At 43.7% G+C, this 25881-nt stretch overlaps 1 protein-coding gene across 2 annotated transcripts in view; it reads left to right on the forward strand.

Annotated features, from left to right (window-relative positions):
- The window catches only part of XYLT1 (xylosyltransferase 1), a 138050-nt gene that overhangs the window by 89286 nt on the left and 22883 nt on the right, over positions 1-25881 (forward strand). Inside the window, exons 5-8 of one of the 2 annotated variants that reach the window (XM_015876853.2) lie at positions 9354-9434; positions 19078-19294; positions 21285-21461; positions 24775-25034. In XM_015876853.2, coding sequence (XP_015732339.1) covers positions 9354-9434; positions 19078-19294; positions 21285-21461; positions 24775-25034 — 735 coding nt within the window. Of the gene's footprint in view, positions 1-9353; positions 9435-19077; positions 19295-21284; positions 21462-24771; positions 25035-25881 lie in introns of both variants that reach the window. The other variant, XM_015876852.2, reaches the window with a different exon arrangement.

Below are 25881 nucleotides of genomic sequence, written 5' to 3' on the forward strand. Positions count from 1 at the left end.
GGAGGCTGGTATGTCTCTCCCTGCATCTCTGCAGTTCACACTGATTAAAGAAGTTCTCCAGTGCAGAGCCAAAGGGTTTGTTTTCAGTTCTTTGCCTTTTGCTTTCTGGATGAGATTTATTTTTTCATTTATTTATGACTAAGAAAAAAAGTCTGCCTCATAAACAAATTAAGTGCATGTCTTCATTGGATGCCATTCAGCCTTACCTACAAACAATACCAACGCAAACATTGTGATAATGTGCAGCATCAGTTCCTAGGCAACACAATTACATCTTTTGTCTTCAGGATGCTGGAATAACATCTCTTGCAGTGTTTTTGGTAGGGATAACCAATCTGTTAGAGCTGAGGAGGGCTCTGAGTAATGTGAGGGATTTTGCCAGCTCAGCTGCTTCTCCTTCACAGCCCCAGGACTCTCTGTGAGACCTTCATTTTGCTTGGAGCTCATCCTTGTGGGGAAATAGTCAGGGGTAATCTAGTCCAAAAAGGGTCCTTAGTGCAGAATGGCTCTTCTCCTTTAAATCCATAACTACTGAAATTCCCCACTGGCTGGCCTGTACCTGCAGGCCCTTCCCACAGCATTCAGCTGTTTATACAGTGCCTGTGGGCAAGAAGCTGCAGCAAGGTTTGTGGCTGTTAGTGGGCATCAGTCCTCAGGCATGACACTGGGTCCCGAGTGCCCCCTGCAGCTTTGCTTCAAGCAGCCTTTAGTCTATAGATGTAACTGGGAGAGGGGTAAAAAAAAGCTGCAGAGAAACAGTTCCTTGTAAGCTTACCTGGGCTCTGGGAGCAGAAACTTAATCTCTACTGAGCTGTTTTTTATAGAATGTTCAGTAAAAATCATTATCAAATTCCGATTGCTAAAACTGCTTGAAAAAGGGAAACGTTTCTGTTATAGCGCTGCATTTTAAACATGCTCTCCCTTTGTAGCCCTGCAGAATCCTCTCAGGAAATTAAAAATCTGTTGAAATTGTCGTTTAGAAACTTCCTTTGTTTAGATTTCAGGATGCCACTCGCAATAAAACAGCTGCAAAATAATATCGGGTGGCAATTGAAAGTGAAGATGAAACAGTAACGTGTGCTGTTACCTTTCCCAAGTCACTCTTAAACACTAAGGGGCCACAAAGGGGTGAGCAAAGGGTTGCTCCACTTCAGCCTTTCAGTGGTGATGCTGAAGCAGAAAGGAGAGGGAAACAGGTAAACTGTTTTCCATCAAAATAGGGCTAAAATGTAAACGAGTTGAGTGGTAATTGATGTTAAAGATTTTTCTGCCAATTTATATATAAATTTGGGTCTTGTAGTATTAAATTATGTGCTTTGACATTTTGTATGTGCTCATTCACCACATATGAATGAGCGGAAAGGCTGATTTGAAGGAAATAGTTTGCAACAGAATTAGAGCTGCTTTGGAGCAACAGATCATTTGGGACATGCTGCGGAAGGCATTTCTTTCTCCCAGGATAAATTATTTTCACTGTGCTGGTTAGTCAGAACTTTACATGTTGGGATACTGTGGAAACTTTGGCCTGGCATCTTGTAGAGCAGAAATTTGGGACCTTCCTTTTCTGTGCAATCCCAAGTAGAATTAATGTCTTGTTGTCTGTGACAGTCCCACATTACATCTGAGTACTTCATTTCCGCTTGTCCTGCACAGTCACAACACATTTGTATGATACTTCTCCATCTACAGACACAAGTGACAAGGTGGTGCTGAATGCAGCTGACTGTGTTTGTGACTGCGCTTTAATTCCGGGCTGATCTCAGGGGAGGAGACCCTAACTGGTTTACTGCAGTATTCATTCCACCCTGCAGCACAGAGGTCAATTATATCCATCATTCAACCTTTCGTCGGGGTAATTGCACTCTTTGGTGTGTTAGGAACTGGTTTGGAGCCAGGTTGTTTCCAAATACAGAATCAGTCTTTGTTTGAATGTTTGCTTCCGCAAAGTCATTTTTAGCAAGTAAATTTGCTGCAATGCGTTCTTTGGGCATCTGAAGTTCTTTCTTAGGTTGAGGTGAAGCGCTGGTTCTCCCAATGAAGCAAGACTTCATTGGTTGCAGCTCTGAGTGTGAATAGCAGCCTCCCAGCCCCCTGCTGTTTTCTCTGCAGCCCCAGTGACACCAGCTGATGGAGCCAGACGGTGCCTTTGACGTTTTCCTGCTCTCTGCTAGATGTTCATGCCTGTCATCCCAGTGCTGCATTGCTCACTGCCGTACTCCAAAGAATAGGGCAGGTCATCAGCTGGCCCAAATTGTCAAAATAAGATTATTGCTCAACCTAAATAAAGGTAACAAAATGTGACTTTCCGTTGTTAAAATCAATTAAGTCTCCTTCCATCAGCTCTCAATTCATTATCCCTTTTACCCTCCAGGCCCTGTTCTTCCATCTTTTCAGGCTTGGTGTGGAATTAATGTTAAATCCCATTAGCCTGACCCCGTTTTCCCTGTTTTGCCTTCTGGTCCTTTGAATTGATGTGCTCCGACAGGTTGCTCAGCAGCTCAGGGATCAAAGGGAGTGGCAGGCCCACGAGGAGCTTCCAAAGGCACTGCTTGAGTCGAACTCCCACTGCTTTGGCCAGGAGACCAGCTACAGCAATAACACATGGGTGCCTCTGGGCTGGGGGGCCCAAGTGTGTTCCTCAAGGTAACCCATGTTCAGGGGATTGACTTCATCAGGAATGAGTTTCTGTTCATTCTTGCCTATTCCTTCGAAAAGCGTGGGCTGGACAAAAGGATGTCTTTGCCTTGGTAGATCTTTACCACTGCTGCTTTCAGTGCTGTGTAGAGCTATGTTGGCTGCTTTTTCCAAGTTTATGTCTTAATTTATTCCAAATTAACCAGGGAGGTAGGCAAGATCCAATGTAAATACTTGGTGACAAAGCTGTGCTGTGCCTTACAGGGCATTCTGCTCCTGTTTCCAGCAGTGTGATGGTGGTCTCAGGTTTGCTGCTGCTTGCAAGGTTGGTGTGAGCTCTTTGGGGTTTCACTGCTAGCGTGATGCATTGGGTCAGCAGCACAGTGGGTGGCAGGAGGATTGCAGCAGCAGCTGCCCCTTGTATGCCATGCACAGGCCTCTCTCCCTGCTTCTGTGGAAGAAAGTGAGTGTTTTTTATTATAATCACGATGAGAGAATCATTTTTTCTTACTGACTTGAGCAAATAAAATTTCAGTTGGATGAAGGAAAGTATAAATTAGGAAAGTGAAGCTGCCTTAAATTTGGGCTCCTATTTAATTCCTTCTCTTTTATGCTGAGATGCTGATAATTTAATTTTGAAGTTAGTGAAAAAAGAGTTGCTGAATGTAAAATAAGCACTGTGAAATGCACATAGTGTACACAAACAGAAGGATCCCACTCAGCCCAATATCGGGACTTTCTTTTTTTTCTTTTAACCAAAGTCTCATTAATTTGAGTAATGGACTTGTTGATCATTTCTGCCGCTCACTCCATTTAATCAGTGATTATTGTTTTCATCCAAATGGGATGTTTCATGTAGGCAGATGGGGCTCTGCATGAATATGCCGTGACAGCCAAATGCTGGAAGAGCACAAAGCAGGACATTGTTCTGTGCTGCATGAAATCCCAACACACTGATAAACCTAAAAATCGACCACATTTGGTTCTGATCATGAAATATCCCTGGAATAGGAAAGTCTCTCACGCATTTTTACTTTGTTTTGTTTTCTTTTTTGAGATGCTTTTCCGCAAATCCATAAAGTGAGCTCAGTTCTCTTTTTTGAATGCAGCACAGGATAGTGGTGTGTGTCTTAACCCTTTGTGTTGCTGCGTCCTTGCAAATTACATTCACAAATCGATAGGAGGCTGCTCTGGTTTGATCCATCAGGATTGAGTTTGTTTGCTTGTTAAATAGGGTGCTTCTCTCTATTGACCTCTGCACTGAGGCAGTTTAGTAAATGGAATTGGAATGCCTTGTTGTGATGCTAGGCAAAGGCAGCTTTGTGAAAAATAGTTATCTTGACAGACGTGTTTCAGCAACTGTTAGAAGTCGTGGAGTGACATCACTTGGGCATGTTAGTAAATAGGGCTTGTGGGGAGAAAATGGGTGCTCCAGAACTTCTTCTATGGAGCATTACCTGCTGTGAAATGTGTAAGCAAAGAGAAGAGAGCAGCTGTCAGAATGATAGGAGGACAGTGCCCATTTTAGGCCATTTCCAGGCTGTGCACACAGTCCTGCAGTGTTCTTCCCTACCCCGATTAGTGTGAGGTCCGGGCTGTAAACCCACAGTAGTCCCAGCAGCCTGGATCTGGCTCTGATTAAAAGTGTGCAAACCCCACACTGCAGCATTTTTCTCTTCATTGATCTGTGTTATTTTACTTTCCAGATATGAATTAGGGAACTGCCAGAGAGGCTTGATAAACAGTTTTTGCCACCAATGGAAATGTTTGCACTTTCTTCCATACCTTCAGTTCAACTAAACCGACATCTCTTCTGAGTGTGGTGGGATTGCGGTTTTGATTTGCAGCAGTACATACCTCTAACAAGTTTTCTGGCCCTTATCTAAGACAGACACATGTCTGTGCATTAACTTAAAAATATTTGTTGGAAATAAGCAGTTTATGGACCTTTTCAGCAAAGACTGTCTGGGAGGCACTCGAGCTCTGGGGTAGCAAGAAGGGGAAAAAAATGAACCACAAATGATACAGACTGTGATGTGCTGATCATTCATAAACTGAGGGGAAAATATATAATAAGTTGTTGAACAAATCAGAGTGAAATGTTTCCTTCCTTTCCAGCAAAATGCCTTTGAGTTGAATGCCTGAACGCCAGGTGGTTCAGGAAGGTGTTTGTGCTGCACGTGGTTGGGTTTCTTTGATGGTCTTGCATGTGTCTTATCTGTGCCGTTGCACATTTAGAAGGATCTTTAGAAGCTTCTGCACCATGTGTTTTTTTCCATTGTTAAGTGTACATATAGTTGGATTGCATAGAGATAAATGTATGAAGGGAAAACAGTATTTTAAGCAGTGCATCTCCTGATTTTGCTGTAAAGTACGTAGGTTGTTTTAAAATCAGAGACAACAGCTGCATATCGCACAGCATTGCAGCACAGTGCTTTCCTTACTTTACTTCTTGGCACAGCAGTAGGGGCGTTCAGAACATGTGATCTGAGTAAATCCTTTGGCTGTGGCAATGAGGGTACTCCTGGAGCCATGTGATATATCCATAGCGGAGGTGGACAAACTAATGTGCACCTGGGTTGAGCTCCATGGAAAAGCCTCCTTAGCACTCATGCATCCAAGAGATCTCAGCTGAATTCAAGGACAGGTCCTAGCTCATAATTCTGTGTGCAATCATTGCACGTGCTGCATCCTAACAGATGCCCTTGAAGCAATTGCTGAGGCTACAAGCATGGAAGCAGCACCGTTTCAGAAGAGCCACAAGTGTGCTGTGGTTAAGCACACGCACTGTTAAGTGCCTCACTGGATCAGGCGCACAGCGACTGTGCTGTAATGTGGTGTGTTTGATAAGATTCTCTATAATTTAAATGCTTCTGATGAAATTGTGCTATAAAATAATTGGAAATTGAGTAGGTTACTTTAAACCTAGCAAATAGCTCCGGAAAGTCAAAAGCAGCAAGTTAAAAAGTTTTAATGAGTGTATGCAGTGAGTATTTTGTTATCGTAAAAGCCCAAGGGTTTATTAGCTGATACGGGGCTGGCGTTTTTCATTAGCCACAGGCATTTTGAGGCTTCGTGGGATATAGTTGGAAAATGTTCCAAACAAATGAATATTCTATTTTAAAAGAATAATGAGACGTTGAGGGTTTTTATAAACTCCAAAGTTTGCTAAGCCAATATCTCTAATTAGATGAAGGAACCCTCTATAGAGCCTTTGCATCGACGACTGTGCACACAGCAAATGTTTTAAGCATTTACATATCAAATAGTGCTGGCAGCGCTTTGGCTGCAGTCCAGAGCTGCAGATAGTTTTAATCACATTTGTTCATTAATGCTGGGTGGAATTCTGTTATATATGGTCTCTCCAGGATGCTCATTTTAAGCATGCGCCGCTGCTTATCAATGGTGGGCTTCTTATTTATTTGGTTGGTGGATGGCATCTGAAGCACTGAATTTGTATAACACGTGTTATAGAGCGTCTCAGGAGCAGAAAATGGAGTTTGTTCTTTTTCTCTCTTTTGTGCCCAGCCGTGTCTGTTCTCTCACTGGGTTTATTCAGCGATGTGACATTTAAAGACTTTACCTCCTCCTCTATGACTCTGTTAGTTCTGTAGGAGACAGAAAGTGGTTGAATGGAAAGCAGTAATTGAAAGTGCTGTGAAGGTGATTGTGCTGCTCATAAAGAACCTGGAGGGGGGTCACACAGCGGTGGCCAAGCTGTGACTGCCCAGCACCTGGAGCACCCCAACGCGGCGGGTCCTGCTCAGCCCTCGCATTCTGCAGCCAGCCCTGCTGCTGCTCCTCCGCCACCTGCTCCTCTGCTAAACATAGCCTGAAAGACAAAACAAACAGCTAAAGACAACACTGCTGTAAAAGCAGAGGTGTTAATAGTCACCTGCAGCCTTCTGCATGCAATTGGCCTCTGAAATCCCCTCTGTTGCTCTCATTTTTATGCTGTGTTTTATGAATGACTGTTCTTAGGGGAATCAGTTTCTCCAAGCAAACGCTAATATTTGCTCTGTGACAGATAGCGTGGGCTAAGTATAGCCTTCCCCTGTGCTTTTAGACAGCAGAGTCGTCTCTCCTTGATGCTGCTTGATCCTTTGGGGCTCCCCTTGCTGGGGCTGGTGAGAGAGGGTTGGGCTGGCAGCCCAGTGCACGTGTTGTTTTCTGAATTTACTGCATTGCAAAGCATGTATGTATGTATGTATAGTTGAGACCCTGGCAACTGCTTGTGCCCTGGGACACCCGAACCCTACACTCGATGCTTGTGAGAAAAAGCTGGTGGCTGGCTTTTCTTTGGCAGTCTCTCTGAGCTCCATTCCTGCTGTACATCTCACCTCTCTATTTCTTGGACCCCTGACCATCATGTTGGTCCCAACCAATCTCTGAGCCCAGTGTAGGAGCTCAGCCATAACTTTCCATGTCTGTGTTCATCCTCTGAGCTGAGTCTGGATGGATCTGTTGGATCCCACCATTCCAGCTGGAAGTCCTGCTCTCGCATGACCCTAAATCCCCATCAGTGATGTGAGAAATGCTTTGTTTCCTCTTTGTTCTCCTCTTCTTATCTCCTTTTCATGGACACCCTCTACAGTTTCTCTCCACGTGTTGAATTCACAGGAGGTTCAGTTTCACGTCTCACTCTGTGCCACACACCTGTCAGTGAGCACATTTCCTCTGCCCTCTACTCCCGCATCACCCTCCCTCCCCACTCACCATAGAGGTGCTCAGTTAACTAATCCTTTTCCCTGACACCTTGCCTTCCAAATTAGCTTAATAACAAAGGGAAATAAAAGCAGGAGCTGTGTGAGTGCATTCACCACCTCCAGCCTCGCTCACCAACTCTGGAAAGACTAATTCCTACATCGTATTCATGCTGCTGCACACTGGGGAGACTGATTAAAATGTAATACATGTATTAGTGTGTACATTAGCACAAACTACTCTCCCTTATCCCCACGACTTTCTGATTTCCTCCCTAGGAAGGAAGTAGTGGAAATGCGTTGTTCTTGTTACTTTCTGTTACACTGTGGTTGTTAGCAAGGGATTTTTTTTTGGCCAGCTTTGTGCTCAGTGAATTGTCCTGAAACGTTAGGAGTTAGAGCAGAAATGAATTAGGTGTTGTGCTGATGACGTTGCTGCTGGTGATGCCTATGGTTGGAAATCTCAGCATTCCATTGCCTCACTCAGATGAAACACAGGCACATGCCTTTAGTATTTCTCACAGGGGATGCTGGGGGTGCTGTAAATAACCAGTGCTGGCAGCTCTGTGATGGTGCTGCCCCTGCACATGAGGAAGAGCATCTGTGGCGTGTTGAATACCTTTGGTTTTCTTTTTAATGTGGTGCAGTGGAATAACTCGGAGGTGATGTGCAGCGTTCTCGTGGTGTCTGGGCCAGAAGAAGTGGTTTGAATGAAAGCTTAATGGAAATTCAGTGTGCTCCCATACTGTGCAAGGAATTGGTTGACTGCGTGAATCTGAATGTCAAGTAACCAGAGTGTTTTACCAAATGGAAATGTGATGTTTTATTTCCACGTTGTCAACGCGTGAAAAGAAGCATACTTAATAAAATCCTATGGGGAGTTTTCTTCAAAAAATATGTATTTTATAGAAAGTAGGACCGAGATGCCATCAGTGTTTTCAAAGAGTGGAAAGTTATCAATCATTAATTTTTTTGAGAACTAAAAGCCATATGGGCTTTTATAAGAAGTATCTAAAAAGTGGAAATGATTAAAAAGCTCCTATGGCAGCCCTGAGCCCAGATGCATTCAATGGAGCACCACTGAATAGCACACTATAGGTTGGTGAGCAACCCACAAATGGTGTTTTATTGAGTGGTGTGGGTTGTTGCTTCGGTTGATTTGATTTTTGTCCTGTAAGAAAATTAAAACTCAAACACTTTCAAACTTGGTTATATTTCTAAAGATCATCTTTGCATGCCAGCTTTTGCCTAGAAACTCACCCAAAGATGTCAGCCATTGAAACCATTTCATGTGGAAGCATTGCTAAGTAAATTCACTAAATACCTATTCATCCCAGTAAGATGGAGAATCACTGGAGCAGCAAATGTGAAAATCTGCACAGCTTACTATACAGAAAGCAGTTTTCTGAGGTTGCCAAATTGAGATGCAGAGCCTGACCCTGGGAGGTGGTAAAGCTTACATGAGTGAGCATAGGAGGGAGGGTTTGAGGCTGCTCAGCCTGGTCATACAAGCCAGTCGATGGACAGAATCTCCATTTGGTCCATGTAAAATCAATGGCTAACTTGTTCTTTACTTGTAAGTTCAGTGAGGTAATGCTATTTTTGACAAAAGAAATGGGGTTTTTAGATCTGGAAATAGGTTACTAGTCTAATCACACTTCCAAGTTGTTGCAGACTGACCCCAGAAGTTAAATGCTATCGGTCCAGTTGTCTCACAGCTGGATTTTCATACTTGAAACGTACTGAGCAGTGTTTCTCAATATGTGCTCAGTTCCAATACTGAAAACATCTGCCATGATTTGATGTGGGTTTTTTTCCAAGGCATAATAATGCTTCTTTCCAAGCACACCATGCTGAATAGAGGAGGACAGTGGAGCTTAGCAGCAGGATTTAAGTTTTTCAGTGACTGCTTCATCCTGCAGAGGATCTCCAAATGAGAGCAAGAAGTGCATAAAGCTCTCTAAAGGTGGTACTTTTCATCGTGTGATCGTTCCCCTTTTGTTCTTTCTCTCACAGAACAAACGACCAGCTCGTAGCATTCCTGTCCAGATACCGTGACATGAACTTCTTGAAGTCACACGGGAGGGACAACGCAAGGTAAGCCAGCCCTTCCTTCTGCTGTTTGACCTGCAGCACTGGGCTTCTTTGTAGCGACTGCTCTTCAGTGCCATGTCAGTGGAGAAGTCTCTGCTCCAGTGAAGAGAAGTGGGTGAGGAGGAGCCCCTACCTGAGAATGGCTGTTAGTCCAGGGTGGCTCCTCCTGATGGTCAGCTTTAAAGATACTTTTGTAGGGAAGGAGGCGTGAAGCCATCCTTGTTTGCTCACTGCTTGGGGTCTAACACAGATGGCTGTTTCTGGAGTGGTACTTTGGAGTTAGTCCAGAATATGTCTGCACAACCCTTTACTGACCACTCTTAACAGAGGTGGTTTATCAGAAATAGTGAGACTTCCAAAGGGGCCTGAAGGAAAACCTTGTGCAGGCAGTAAGGCTCTGCGAGCTCTGCGCCAGCCTGCGCATGCTATTGGAGCTGGGGGCGATAGCTGAGGGTTCAAGACCTCAGAGCAGTGTTTCTCTTCATCCACCCTGTGTGAGTCTTGAAGGAAGGCAGATGTGCTCTTGCCCACAACACATCAGCTTTTGCTTTCAGAGACCGCACACCACATTTCCAGAGCTTTAAACAGCATCTGTAGCTCAAAGAGCTTTACAGTCTGTGATGCTCTCTTCCTTATTATTGGTATTTTCATACCAAATAACCAATCCTGCGTCAGCTCCAGCAGCTCCATATGCTGAGTCTTAGTAGCTTTTCACCTGAAAATACTCTCTTATTCTGCCTGGGTCAGCAGTTAATCTCTTTATTCTGTAAAATGTCAAGCGTGCTGTAAGACTGGGTTCAGATAAAGTGTAGAGAGAATGTGAGACATCACATTGCATGTTCAGTGCTGAGGCTGGGTAGAATAGCTCACAGGTTTCTCTTCTTGACAGTTCTTGCTCTTGTCATTGGATTTATCAGTTTTGTCATGGTCTGGTTTGAATGGAGTCCTCATGAGCATTCATCTCATGCATGCTGAAATTCTGTAGCATGTAGTAAAAAAAATACTGTGAGGAATAATATTTAAATTAGAGTCAGCAGTTCTCACAGGAGATTCTCCAGCCTGGGAAATGCAGTGTCAGAGCGATTGGCAGGCTCAGCTCTGCTGGCAGCAGTGGTTGGCAGCGGGGCTGAGTCAAGGAGGGGAAGGAGCAGCAGCCAGGGAGGTGCAGTCGGTCTCAGCCTTTTATGCCTGTCTGGCACACCTGAGTCTCTTCTCCAATTCTGTGAGCTGTCTAAGGAAGGTTAGAGCAATTTAGACCAATTAAACAATAAATAAATCTAATATTAATTCAGTAATAAAGTGAGTTAATGTATCAGTTGTCCTCTACTCAAAGCAATAACCACCCATTTATAAGTTCATTGGTTCCCTTTGACTCAACGAACAGTTAAATCCCTTTTACCCCATTACAACATGTCAGTAAGTTTGGGGGTTTTTCTCCTGGATTTCTAACCAAAACCTCTCTGTGCATCAGTGAGCGTCATGTGGGACATGACTGAAGTTCTGCTTGCTCTGTCTGCATGCTCCATGAATCCCATAAGCACTCCTGCTCCTGGCTGCTGGATGAATGGATCCTTTCACGTCGCCCCTTGGCAGCTCCCCAGAATTTCTATAGGGGAGATAGGCTGGCTCCCCTCCTGCATGCCTGAGATATCTGAAGGGACAGGACTCAGGCCAGCAGCCACAGAGGGCTCTGATTAATATTGGCATTCAGTAAATGTTAATTCCATGAGTGTCAGAAGCTGATCAAAAAGCAGCCAGACCTGTTGTATAGTAGGTGAATTTCCAGCCTGATCTTTCAGTTTTAGTGTTCCAGTAACTCAGTTGTGTCTAAATGTACTGTCAGCCCCAACCATTTGGCACACAATTTCCAACTGACTTTTATTTTATGCTCGAGGTGTCAGAGCTGTGGCCATACTGGTGAGGTTTAGCCCTGTAGGCAGAAATCGGGAAATCCTATGCCTGCTCATCCTTTAAACATTACTATTTACTTTGCCTTGTCACAGCCTTGTGGTAACCCAAGTATCCAGTGGGGCAAATGGTATCAACAAGAGCTCTGTAAGAGCTAAAGAGAGGAGCTACAGCCTTAAAAAAAACGAGGAAAAAGGAAAACAGGGCCAATTTGGGATTTAAGACAAAAGCCAATCTCCAACTTCTGGGGCAATAGGAGAAGACTTTGCTCAGGAACATCCTGACTCTAAGCAGAATTGAACAGGGCTTTTTCTTATAAATGTCTAGTTAAAGGGTTGATAAGGGAGAGGATGCTGATACTGCACCTGGCTGACTGGTGCCCCATGTACAGTGATAACTTTTCTGTTCTGGGGTTTTTCTCAAAACATGGTAAAAATAATGCAGGAGCTCAGCATCTAAAAGTCGGTGCAGCTTTCTAATTTATAAGTGAATCCGACTCCTAAAAAGTCAGGCTTTCAACTAAATCTGCTTTGTAAACCACTGCATATTTTCTGAATTCTGTCTGTGGATCACTCAACAAAGAAAGAAAGATCAGAAGTGCCATCTTAAAGCTGAAATGCTCATACAGCTCAATTACAATGTGCTTTGTATTCAAGCCATGTTCACAATCAGTACATGTTTTACTGCCAAATAAGGAGAGAAAGCAGGCTCCCTTTTATAGAGAGAAGTTTTCTTTTAGTTATGCCCAACTCATTAAAAAGTGCATCACTCTGATTTTCGTTTAGTAGCTTCAAAAAAGGGAACGGATGTGAAAATGGCTCCTTAGCTCAGCTGGAGAAGCATTATTTGCTTGGAGAGCGAGTTGTATGAAGGGAGATTGTGTACAGTGGCTGGAGTCATTACATAGCACTTAGTGGGCAACGCATTTTCTCCCCTTTCCAGTGTCTTACGCTATTAAAGAGAAAGAACAAGCCGGTAGTTGTGCAAGCTGTACCAGGAACAGCACCTGGGTGATACAAAATAAAGTATGGAGATGGTGAAATGTGACATTGTCAGTGACAGACAGGAAAATGGCTTAAAAATAAAAAAAATAACAAAACAACCCAAACAAACAGAAGCAAACATTAATCACTTGAGAGTGCTGTCAGCATGCTGCAAAGGCTGGATGCTGCTAAATCCTAGCAGAATCTGGAGCTCATAGTAGAAAACAGGTAACTAAAGAAAGGGCCACCACAAATCGGGCAGTTTGGGTGGAACCTGGTCTCTCTTCTGGTGCTGTTTGTTAGTTTGTTTTAATATTAGGAAAATATGGATGTATTATCCCCGCTGTCAGGACAGTTTAACCACTTCCTTTCCTGCTCACACCAAGTACTGGGTGGTTTATTTGGCTCAGATCTCACTCCCAGGCTTTTTTGTTTTGTTTTGTTTTTTCATACACCTCAGTATTGAAGAGGGATTGAAGCGCACAGACTGGGAAGATCTATTTTTTGCTTGTAAGTAGTTCAGTCCCAGAGTTGCATGTGAGCTATAGCGACTGAAATAGCAACGTGTATCTTCTATGCAAAGAGTGCATTTAAAAATGTTAGACGTTACAGCTAGCTTTCATCTGTTCCTTGCTGCCTTATGGAAAGGGTTAGGGGTGCCATAAAGCCTTTACTGTTTCAGTTTGACTGTTTGCCTCCCTACAGGGCTTTTTATCCTGTTATGTTTTAGAAAGCAATGCTAAATGGCCAACGCAAAAGAAAGACGTAGATAAAAGGTGGTAGGAAGATGCAGTAAAAGCAGCCGTGTGCTTTGACATGGGAAAAAGTGGTTTGGTTTTTTTGTTGGTTTTTTTTTTTGGTCGAGTTTATTAATCTTGATAGAGTGTACGAGCAAGGTCATCCAGCAGTTCAGGAAGGAGCAGAAAGTGGAAGGTTTGAAGTAGCAATAATTCTCAGAGTGGGGTGGGAAGATGAAAATTGTGGTACAGTGAGTCCTACCCACTGGTAAACAGGACTGGAGATGAATAGCCTGATTTGGCAGCTTGGACATCCATGTAGAAGCAACTTTTACTTGTCTGCATCACTTGGAAAGTTTGAATCCCCATGGATTCATGTGGTTGAGATGTCTTAGCGCTCAGCTGTGCCGCCCCAGCAGCGCTCCCAGGTGGGGATGCTCAGTCATGTGGGTGCTGGGGAGAAGAGATGAGAGGAGACAAACAGATGGCAGGATGTCAGCTTTCATATCGTTGAGTCCGTCTGTGATGAATTTGTGCTCTCTCTTCACGCGCAGTTTTCTCCGTATTGTGATTATTTTTATATTAAAAACAAAACAAAACTACTGGAGTTGCAAACTCCCAGATCGCGAGAGTTAGCTCTTACACTTTTGTCCTTGGAAAAGCTGTCCCAGTGTTTCTTAAGAGACGTTGGAACTGAGGAGTGGTGGAAATACAGAGGCAAATCCCTCTGGAGCGTTATTCTCACAGGGGAACTGGATGAGGCTGTTGTCAAAACAAGACAATGCCCAGTGGAGCCATTACTGCAAAAATAGACTCTTGAAGTTTCCTACACTAAAAACCATTTTAGAGTTTATCTTGTTTTTGGCACGCTGGGGGAGTTTGCTCTCTGAGCCCCAGCACCAAAACACGAAGAAGCATGAAGGTTTTTTAAGACTCCTCTGAGGGATTTTTAGAAGATGGAAAATAAAATTCTTTTAAACCAGTTCAAGTTAACTCTTAGGAAAAGGTCAACAACAAAAAAAATGTTTAGTGAGAAATGTCTTCTAAACCTCCATATGAAGATATGATACGATTAAAGCATTAAATGGATAGGGTGAGGAAATTGCATATGAAGAAGCAGCAATAATTTATGTAGAGTACGAAGTTCTATTATAAAGCTTGAAAAATCCAATTACGTCCATAAAGATATGGAATAATGGCCAGATAAGACTTGTATCCATCAGCCATGAGCAGCCAGTCTCCTGTGCAGCACCCTAAACCTGATGGGTGCTTTGTTTCCATAATGATGGCACTGCTTGAGAAAGGACGTGTAACAGAGTGGTCAAAATCCTGTACCATATCTGCTATGCTGTTAAATATCTACATTTTACATTGTCCAGTGTTTGTGGTAGCAGATCTGTTGTCTGCCACAGATTTATTGCACACTGAATTTAAAACTGCCTAAGAGTGTTGGAAACCACGTTGGTAATGCAGATCATCAGGAAATCCTTTCAGTAGTGCTGCTTGGTCTCATGGTACCCAAATGGTGGCAGAACTGCTGCCTCTGTCTCTTAGCGCTGTGTGTCTTTTCTATGGCTATGTGACCTGTGTTGTCAGCTCTGTGCTGATCCCTGGACCCTGAGGCTGGTGCTGCTCCACACAGCCCAGTGCTCCTCTTCTGTAGGGCAGAGAGAGTGAGTCAAATGGCCATCACTGGTCTTTTAGAAAAGCAACGTTCAGCTTCTGAGCAGTTAGTGCAGGCAAAGCTACTAACAGCGTTCTGATTTGTGTGCTTACTTAAGGGGTTCAGCTTATGCCTGTGAAATAAGCCCAGTTAAAGTAAAGCAAATCCAGCCATTCTCATTTTGTTGATGTTTGTGCATTCACATCAAAGCTTAAGGGGTTGATAGGGTAGCACTGTGTTCATAATAGTTTTTCAAAGCAAGGGAATGAAAGAAAGATAAGAAATAATTCTGCCTTTCACACTGTAACATTTGTATTTGGGATGCTGCAATTTAAACACATCAGAAACTGGGTGACATTTTATTTCTCCCCCTCTTCTCTTTTTGTCTTTATCTGTACCGATGCTCCTCCCTGACCTTTTCAAAGGGCCAATGTTCTGAATTCACTTCCTGCACACCCAATTGCCTGTAGTGCTGGAAGGATCTTCCTGCTCTTGTGCTCTGGTCTTTCAGATGTTGTTCCTAAGAAAAAAATTGCAACCCGATAACTTCTGGTCCTTAAGGAAGTCCCCTTCCTTCATGGACTTTGGAAAGCAGAAGGCAGCAGGAGAAAAGCATGAGTTTTGCAGTGTACCCAGTAGTGGGGGCACAGCAGCACTTGGAGAAAACTGCTCTAAAAGGGAAGAGCTGCTTGGTATTAACTGGTAGTGAAAAGACTGCGGGAGCTTAGCTGTGTGTTTATATTCACATGGCAGGAGCATGTACTAAATGTCTTACAAATGCTCTGTGTGTTACACAGCCATAGGTTCTCATTTGAAATGAGTTGATAAATATTTAAATGTACTACAAAGTAAGAGGAGTTCCCTGAACTACACTGAAGTCATGAGCTGTCTGGGCAGTCAGTGAGCTGTACAGAATGTGACACTGTGTGTAGCAGCCAGTGTTGCTTTTTTTTTTTTTTTTTAACAATATATAAAAATATTAATTGGGAACCTTGTAAAGCCCAGTACTGTACAGAAACAGCAACGTCCAGACCCACAGCAGCCTGGTAGGGGAGCTCAGCTTGTGAGCTGCATTATTGTTGTGCACTGCCTGTAGTTACTTGAAAGCAGAATGGAACTGCCTTGAAGCTGGAGGCTTCTGATCAAGAGGTAAAGTGAAAAGAAGGATAAAATGTCTTAGATATGGAGCCTTATGTGAACTGAGGTAAAATGAGGTCCTTCTTTCTTAACCCTGGTTTTGTCTTGATTTTAGTTTCTCCTGGTTGATTCTCTTTTCATATCATCATTATTTTCCTTCTGTTTTCCAATTAGGTTAGGAGAAAGGTCAAGTGTCTTCATCTGCTGGCAATCTGCATTGCATTTGGCCAACCATACTTTGATGCAGCTCTGTGTCATTGTCCTGGCAAGTGCAACTGCAGTATTACCAGTTCAGGATGCTGGAAAGCAGCAAAACTTTTCCACATTGACTAGAGAAATGAAATGCTATTGCTAACGCATTTTTTTAACATTGTTTCAAGAGAGATCTGCTAGCTGTCCTACAGAACCCCAGAAAGAGAGGTCTAAGGGAAGAATTATCACTTTTGTATTTTGTTGCTTTCTCTGAAGCTGGGAATGCCTTTAGAAAAAAAAGCACTGCTTCAGTATTACAACAGGAATAGTGAGGAACTGATGAAATGCAGCATTAGACTCTAGAAACAAATCAGTAGGTGATGGTTTTGCCCTCCATCTCCTTATCTTTCTTTTCAGAGCTGGCTGCTGCGAGCACTGTTGGATGGCTAGTGAAGAATCCTTATGAACTGTTTGTAGCGTTGGAGGGGTTTTGTTTCCTTGAAAGGCCAACGTGGCATACAAATGGCACCTTTTGCTTTCCCTCAGGAAACATCCAATATGCTTTGAGTAAGCTTTTTCTTCCCTGAGTGCCAAAATTGCTCTTGCCAGAGCAGCCACTAACGTCAGTCATCTTGGAGCAGAGCATGGAGAAAAAGGAAAGCCTCATCCACCTTTTCTACTTCGGTATTCAGCTCCACATGCCAGCAGCACAGCCTGGGCTTGCTGGGACAGCCCGCTGCACTGTCAGGCAGGATCCCTTTGCTTCTGGCAGATCTGAGCTGCACTGGGTCCCCTTGGCTCCCAAGGAGCGTAAATGGATAACAAGCAATTGCTCAGTGGAGAGCTCTAACTTCAGAGTTCCTTCTATGAATTGCTGCTTCACAGATAAAAGGAAATCATCTGCTATGCAGCACATTGCACTGTTAGGTGTAATAACTGTGTGTGAAGCAGGCTGAGTGAGCCTTCTGAGAAATGCCCTTTTTCTTATTTATTTGTTACTGCTATTTAGAGCCTGATATGATGTTCCCAGGAAGCATTTCTCAAGAAACATTAACACAAGGGTTGGCTTTTGCGGGTCCCAAAGGCTTTGCTGCTTTTCCATTGGGTTACATTGCCTTCCTGGAGGACGGATGTTGGAAAGCGCATTTAGCTTTCAACCTTGTTGAATAGATTTTAGGACTAAGATTTACTGTGAAAACATCTGTGCTACCAAGAATGGTCTTTCTTCGCTCCATATGCCAGGATTTGCTTGTACAAGACATTAGAAAAACATAGAACTGTGTATGTCTACAAATAAAAGAAGCCTTTTAACTCTTATGGAAGACATGAAGTTGTGAGTCTGGAGTTGTTGGGACCTCCTCATTTTGATCATGGCTGTGTTCTTCTATTGCCAGTTTCATACAGTAAAGCTGAAGTGCTTGAGGATTTGTTAGCTCTAAACCCCATCTTGCAGTGCTGGCTGAGACAGTTGTGAGTTGAGGGGTTTTGGAGTGGTCAGGCATTCTTCTGGGTTGGGGGTTTCTGTTGAATTCAAAAACCCTTCTGTTAGAAAATGTGAATGCAGGATGATAAATCGGTAGAGATAACAGCTGGAAGAAATGACTTCATGGGAAAGAACTTTACATCCTGTTTAAATGTGGTCGATAAAGTTCTATTATTTTCTTAAAATAATTAACTCAAATGAGTATTTAGTTTTGAAGGAAATAAATAAATGACCAAACTTTCAGGCACATTAATATTTGATTTGGAGATAACTGCATAAATATTGAAATTGAAGATTACATTCCAGAGCACTGCATTAAAATTGCAAGACTTTTCTATTATCCTTCATAATGGAACATGAAATTAGAAACTTGTTCATGGGAAGAGAAAATTTACCACTCACATCCACGCATTCCCCGCATGGTTGTGTTAATAGGAGGCATCGCTATCAGTAGGACCGCAGGACGGACACTGAAGTCACTTGTGGTCTTTTTGAAAAGTAATACACAGTGCTTCATAATTCTTATGATTTTTTTCTTGGTTCTTTGATTGATGTAGAACGACACTTTAACCAGGGTGTTAGCCTACAAGGAGCGAGATGCTTCATTTTGGCCCATTGGCTTGTGCACCTTTGTTCCTGCGAGCAGCCTGGTTAGCTGCTGTCTGCTATTGCTTGGAATGCACAGGATGTGTTCAGCACAGCGACTTGCCTTTATGAATGCACTCAGCACCCTGGGTAAACCTGTGCTAATTCATGGCAGTCCTGCTTCCCTTTGGGGGAAATTATTCTGAAAATGGAATAACAAATAGTTACCTGTGTCAGACAGTCCCCAAATGCTCGGGCATACAGTCCAGCACGTTCTCAAGCACAGATTGATTTTCCAACTCCTTTTTCTTATTATATGGGTCTCAAATAATTCATTTCCATAACACTACAGTTCTGCTGTTGCTCCTCGTGTTCGTAGTTCAGCAGTAAACAAAACATTGTTCCCTGTAGACTTGAAAATGGAGCAAACATACTCATTCTGTAGAAAAGAGCAATGCAATTGTATTTCTTCCTAATTAACTATACCCCTGTAGAAAAATTCATGGCATAATAACATGGAAGGTAATTGGTCATTTTGCCTTTATGTACAGTTAGCTGTTTTTCAGCAGCGCTGCATTTATTTGGAGAAGCCGATGGCACAGATTGGTTGTGGTTCCCCTTTGCCTTATGGTGCTTCCCCAGTGGTTTGCAAAGAGTTAATGAGCAGTGCAGAACTTCATGCCGTGGGGCACTTTAATGTGCACAGTTTTGTCTTAGGACAGCAGAAGGTGTAAATGATGTTTAAAAGCAATCCATTGTTCTTTCCCCTGTATCCCAAGGTATAACTGATTAATCATTTATTAAACCCCTCTGTGTTATTTTATGAGCAGAGCAGAAATGCAAACAAGTGACCTTCTGGTCTTGTTTTGTTTGAGAAAGTAGCTTCTTTATTTGTAGAGCTTGTGCCCAAAAACAAAACACAAATGAGCGTCTAATGCCCAGCTTTGCTTTCCCTCAGGTTCATTAGAAAACAGGGTCTGGACCGGCTCTTCCTGGAGTGTGACACACACATGTGGCGCCTGGGGGACAGGAAGATCCCCGAGGGCATCGCGGTGGACGGAGGGTCGGACTGGTTCCTCCTCAACAGGAAGTTTGTGGAGTATGTCACTTTTTCCAACGATGACCTCGTAACAAAGATGAAGAGGTTTTATTCCTACACGTTGCTGCCTGCTGAGGTGAGTTCGGAGTGGTCCCTCTCTGTTTTCTAAAGGGCAGCTTTCGTGCACGTTTCAACACAAAGTGTGAGGATGATTCTGATGTCAGTGGGCTTGGGATTGTCCTGCGGTCAGTAATGGGAATTTCACTCGTGCTGAGTAAGTCTGTTAGCGTTAGATGCACTCGTGCAGTTTGTTTGTGGGACGTATTTGCCAAGAGTGGCTTTGTTTTATACTTTTAAGCCTATTAAGTTATCACTGAACAACCAGAAATCCAGCCGGGTGTGCAGATTGTTCCTCCATAAAGCTTCTGAGGGCTGTTGGAGCTGGTACATTGTCTTCCTAAGTAGCTTTGCTCACTGTTACCCATCCCTTCTGTTTGAAAACAAAAATTCCACAAAGGTTTATTGTTCCATTCAAAACCTTGCTAGAAAGCATCCTTGCAGACCAGCTCTGTCACTCAGGGATGGCTTTGGCTGCAAGTGCTGCAGGTCAGGGACACACACCAGGCTGGGCTCTCACACGTGGCACTGTGTCAGGGGATCACGCAGTGTCCCCAGGCAGAGCTGAGCCCAGCAGGCAGTGCTGTGCCAACCTGGCAGCTCCATGGCCAGTGCTGTGCTCCCTGGGTGTGCAGCATGCAGCCATCTCAGCAGCACCTTATAACTCTCTTAAGGTGACAGCTTTCCTCCTTGCCAGCAGCCCCTGAACACTGAGGGATTGATGAGTCTGATCTTGCAAATTTAGGCTTATTAGCTTGCAGTGGAACACAGTGATTGTCATCTTATGATGGTTTATTATTCCACACACATGTTGAATAATTCTGCTTTAATCCCGTTTCTGTTAAAAATCACCTTTTCTCTCAACTCTGATAACCTTTTCATCCATTATCTCAGAGAAATTTCTGTATCATTATGAAAGGACACAGGGCAATGGGTAATTGGGTAAGGTTTTTTTCTTCCTCCCGCTTCAGTGAGAATGGATGCCTTTATGGGTTTAACCAAACAGTTCAAGCATAAAATCCATATTCACTGGGCTGTCATTTAACATTAAAAGGGTAGGGGGATTATTTGGGGGGCCAGCCATGCTAGTGTCGTGCTGATTATTTATAGATCTTGCTGTTGCTGATTTTAAAGAGAAGTCGCTGCTACTAAAATTGTCTCTTACAGAGCTAAATTTGATTGTAATCCATGGTTTCTATCTACAAGGTTTTCTTTGCAAGATACGTGACTGGCTTCTTAAAATCACTCTGCCTTCACTGACCTGTTAACCTGCTATATCGGTCCCCATTACACATGATTTATGTAATAGCTGATATTATGGAGATATAATTAGGATAGCCCAATAGGAGTTCCTTGCTGCCTTGAGTCAGCAAATAAAGACTTATGATTTCAGACGTACTTGCGGAAGGCAGAACGTCCTTCTATTGCCTGGGGTGAGCTGTGTATTTCAGTGCAAGGCTATTCAACCAGCAGTGCTTTTCAGCATGTTGGAGGTGCACAGACCCACGCAAGAGCCGAGACTTCTTTTTATTCCATAGTAACCAAGTTGGTGGTTAAGGTTTGAGAATTGTTTTAGGGAACAATCTGAGATTTATCATCATCAACACTGCTAAGGAAAAGGGTCATAAATCTGTTGAACCATTAGGAGTGGCTTACTGAAGAGAAATAATGGGAGCTTCTTAGAAGAATTTCTTAGCTGAAAGAAGAGCAAAATAATTGCTGGTACTGATGATTCTCCTGGAGTCCAGCATCCAAAGCTGACCATTGCAGAAGTGCAGTTGTTCTGTGCCGTGTCATTGTGGTGTGGCCTCAACCACAGCATACTGTGATTTTTCACACTCTACAAAATGTGTGTGCCCTTTTTGTACATGGCAGAATGGTAGAATTCATTATTTCTCCCATTTTGAAGAAAAAAATCACTGTATTAAGTTCAGGCCCACAGGTTGCACTGATGAAGAAAAGGGATGTCCAAAGAGCTGAATGTACTCACATGTTCTCTTTTTTTGCAGTCTTTCTTTCACACTGTTCTGGAAAATAGCTTGTACTGTGACTCCATGGTGGACAACAATCTGCGCATCACAAACTGGAACCGTAAGCTTGGTTGCAAGTGTCAGTACAAGCACATTGTTGACTGGTGTGGCTGTTCGCCCAATGACTTCAAACCAGCAGACTTCCACAGATTCCAGGTAACTGAACCATTCTCTTTTCTGGTACCCACAAAGGGCAGGTAAACCCAAGCAGGGTGGAGAAAGGGATGTCAGGATGCATTTATCTTCAGTCCAGGAGAAGGAGAAATGTGCCTTTCTATATTTTAGCCCTTGAGACGTATTGCTGTGCAGCAGGGCCCCAGTGTTGCTCTTCAGACTGCATGGCATTGGTGGACCTGCTGTGCTAGAAATGAGGGAAGCCTGACACCCATCACACTGTACTAGCTGGGTTAATATATTTTTTCGAGTTCAAGCTCAGGTTCTTTCTTGGTTGCATGAAAGTCCTAGAGGCTCGCATAGCACAAGGCAAATCAGTTTTCATTATTGTATTCTTAAACACAATTATATTTCTGTTTGCCTCCTGTTTTTGGGAGCCAGAGTTAAGAACTTCTGGTCGGGCAGCCTTGGCAGGACTGCCTCAAAAAGTTTAATGAGTTCCTTTGCAATATAGTATCCTCAAGGCAGACATGAGAGCAAATCCTTGTGCTCAGGGGAGCACTAACTCTCAAGACTGTATCTGGCCTGTGTATCTTCTGTTAAGAATGAACAAGTGCTTGTTTCAAGGTCACCAGATTTGCAGTTCCAGCTCTCGAGGCTCCCTGCATAAAGCATGTTTGTTCAGGCTTTGTGTGGGATGGGGAATGTGTTACCCTACGGCACAAAAATGACTGCTCCAGAACAGAGACTTCTCTTTATTGTGCTGTGTTGCCCACTGGACATGGTTGAAATCAGAGACACAGGCGGTCGAAAAGGAGCAAATGAGTTGTTTTCTTGGATGGACTCTGCTGTCCCAGACTCTAATCCCAGGAAAGTCTCCAGCACAGAATAAATGGGAAGCCTTAAAATGCTCCTGCAAGTTTGCAGAGGTGGATCTGCTCCAGGCTGGAAAAACAACCCACAGCAATGGCTGGGTAAACGGAGCTGTGAGGGAAAGCTCAGCATTAGAACAGACGTTAAAGGCCCCTTCTGACACTGTGCCTGATGAGAGAGCCCCTCAGATGAGCACGTCGTGCCAGAAGTCTCACTTGTGGTTCCCACAGAGACACAAAGCAGGCTGCAGAGGAGGAGATCAGAGAGCCCACAGCATGTGCTGTCTGAGAGTGAAAATGAACATCCTCAAAAGAATTTTCAACCATCTCGGGCTCTTTTGAACTCCTTGGCACGTCAGAACGCATGTCTGAATATGAGCAGGGCAAAAAACAAAGGATTTTACAAGCGGATGGTAGTGGAGTAGTGCATATACAGCAGTATACCTGAAATTGTGTCAAGTGCAGAGCAGGAGATCTCTGTGAGACCGCTGACATGGAGGTGTAGGGTGCCTTGCCCATCCCTTCTGCATGTGGAGAGCTTTCAGAGCAAGGCAGCGGGAGGTGACTCTGGGCACAAAGTGCTTCGCACCTGCAGAGAAAAAATTCTCTTGTCATCTGACCATTTATATTTGTGCACAGATTATATTTGTTCTAAATTCTCCTGGTTCATGTCAACCAGGTGTTTGGGCATAATACAGCTGCTGTCTCACATCCTTGGTATCCAGATGTGTGCATTGCTTCCCTAGAAGCCAGCCATGGGACCTGGCTGATGCTGCTGTCTGGTCTAGAGAGTTTGTTCTGAGCAGGCCAAAGCAGTGTTCAAGCACCAAGATAAATAAGAAATGCCTTCAAAAGACTGTGGGTTTTTTTCTGAAAACATACAAAGAATGGACAGCAGGGAAGGAACCCAAACTGTGCAGTAATTCTGATGTCTTTGTGGGCTATGAGGATAACGGCTTTAGAAACCAGACTTGAAAGAAACTTGTGTCTGGTTCAGTCTTAGATGGTTCAGGTGACAGCACAGTTGTCATTATTTTGCCCTAAGTTACAGTGATCATTTTGCTTGTGTTTACAGCAATAAACAGGACCAGGGTGTGGGGTAGGAACTGGCACACAGTAATCCACACGTACCAATTAAATGTTAGCATTCTTTGTGGCATATTTTTGACCCACGCCTACCAGCAGTGACAGAGTATGGCCCAAGGGAAAAGGCCAGTTGTTGTCACCAGTGCAGGTAAATGAGTCCATTTTGTCTGTAGGAAGTAGTCCAAGCTCTACAGATGCAGACTTCATCACTCCGCTTGCCCTCAGGACCAGGGAATGGGCTCTACCCTGTTTTATTCACTAGCAAAAACTGTGTGAATAGCCTGGTGCAGCTTTGTTTTCTCTTAAGACTGCGTTCACAGGACGAATTAGCCATTGTGTCTGTTACCTGTGAGAGTATTTGCCTGAAGAGTAGTCTGTAAAGTGTCTGAGGAATTGTGGCTGAGTTTTAAAAGCGCAGCTTACTGTGTTGACTTCCAGGGTTGTCCCAACCATTATTTCAAAATAACTGACCCATTTGACCACTTAATTGGATGAGTGAAATGATGGAGTTGTGCGTTATTTGTTCTGTCTGTCCCCAGACAACAGGGATAAAATGCACCATAAGAGATAGGTAGGGGAAAAAAATTAATTTCTGATATTTTATTTGGCCATTTGCCACACTCGATATTTTTCTCTTCCAAAAATGCTTTTCACACCAATAAACAAAGTACAGTGCTCAAAAATCCCGTGCCCAGGGAACAAAGGATGCTTTTCTATCAGAAGAGTAACAGTGCAACACGTGATTTTCTTAAACTGCTCAGTTTCTTTTGATTTTTTTCCATATCCTACCTATTAGTAACATCCATAATGCTTAATTTGCCTTCATTTTAATTCTCTAAAGTGATTTAGCATTTTCACCTCGCTTGAATGCAGTGCTGCCTGAAAATTCAGGAAGATATGGTTGTTTGTAATGACAGCACGCTGAGTAGAGCTACAGACTGTAATCACCCTGTTCCTTTGAGGTATCATGCGATGGGAGAACATTCTCTTAACCATCTTGGTGTATTCTCCACCAACACAAAAAACAGCCCAGTGGTGGAGGCCCTCCCAGAGAGGGCACTTGAAGCCAAATAATGGGAAGCTCTGCTGTGCTTCCCTTTGGTCTGACCTGATCCTGTGCCTTGCTGGTCATTGAATTTGTTCCTGATGGCAAAGAAATGGGTTTGGAATAGGTGATGGGCAGAGCACTCCTGTAGGGCTTGCTGCCGTGAAGGGACCTCAGGCCAATGTGCACAGGTGGGCCTCACATTCAGACCAGAACCATCTGCATTTCTGTTGAGTTACAGCATAGCTTTTAACTGAATCTTAACCAGAGTTGCAGTTCAAGCCACCTTTAGCTTCAGGGAAGTTCTGTTCACATCCTCAGCTTGTCTTTTCCTTTCACCTCACCACAGCAGACTGCCAGGCCAACTTTCTTTGCCCGCAAATTTGAAGCTGTGGTGAACCAAGAGATAATTGGCCAGTTGGACTATTACCTGTACGGCAACTACCCACCCGGCACCCCTGGCCTCCGCTCCTACTGGGAGAACGTGTACGACGAGCCCGATGGGGTGCACACCCTCAGTGACGTCGCGCTCACCATGTACCATGCCTTCGTCCGCCTGGGTCTGCGCAGAGCCGAGAGCTCCTTCCACTCTGCTGGGGACAACAGCTGCCGGTCAGTTGGGCTCTTAGTGTTTTTCTGGGTGTTTCTGAGGACTGAAGGGCACTGAAGGAGGTTCTGCTGGGATATGTTGACTGGGAGCTCATAGCCACAATGGGGCCAGGCGACTGCAAGTGTACAGCTGTGATTTCCAGGAGTATTTATGCCTGTAACAAAGTGTTGGTTGTGCAGGGTTGACGTTAGGTGACCTGTTTGCTGCACTTTTAAGGAGCTCCTCTGCAGCCTGATGAGGACTGACAGGATCCAGTTGGGCACCACTGCCCCTGCCACTGCATTTTCTTTATTAATTTCAGTGAGTGTATTACACCCGCAGCTCCTAAAGCCTCCGTGTGATTGCAGCAGAGGTCATGCTCACCTCTATTATGCTTACCAAAGCACAGGGCAGGATTTCAGAATTAATGTAAACCAGGTGGGTTAATGGTCTTTGCTTGTTTGCTCCCCTGGGCACATACACAGAGCACAGAGAAGTGCTTGCTTGAGCGGGGTTTGCTTGCTTGCTGCAGCCATCCATGCCAAAAATGTTGCAACAAGTGGGATCCATTAACGTCAAATAAATAAAATGTATGTATATATAAAAACATACACAAATATAGCAGATAAAAACCATATTCTAAATTTTTTTTTCATCTATAAGCATAGCAAATAGGAATTCAGTATAGAAATGTTTTGAAGGGAGAATTCTTCATCAGATTTGCACAGTGAGTCTTACTTTACAGTCTCTTAATTCTTCCCTCAAAGTGTGTTTCTGGGACCCTGCCTTTTGTAATCGTAATAGAAAACACATACAAGCTTAGCTAGCAAGCATTTGAGACAGCCCTTGTACTCTGACAGATAGAATTGG

This window comes from Coturnix japonica, chromosome 14, assembly GCF_001577835.2.
Source record: "Coturnix japonica isolate 7356 chromosome 14, Coturnix japonica 2.1, whole genome shotgun sequence".
Lineage (NCBI taxonomy): Eukaryota > Metazoa > Chordata > Aves > Galliformes > Phasianidae > Coturnix > Coturnix japonica.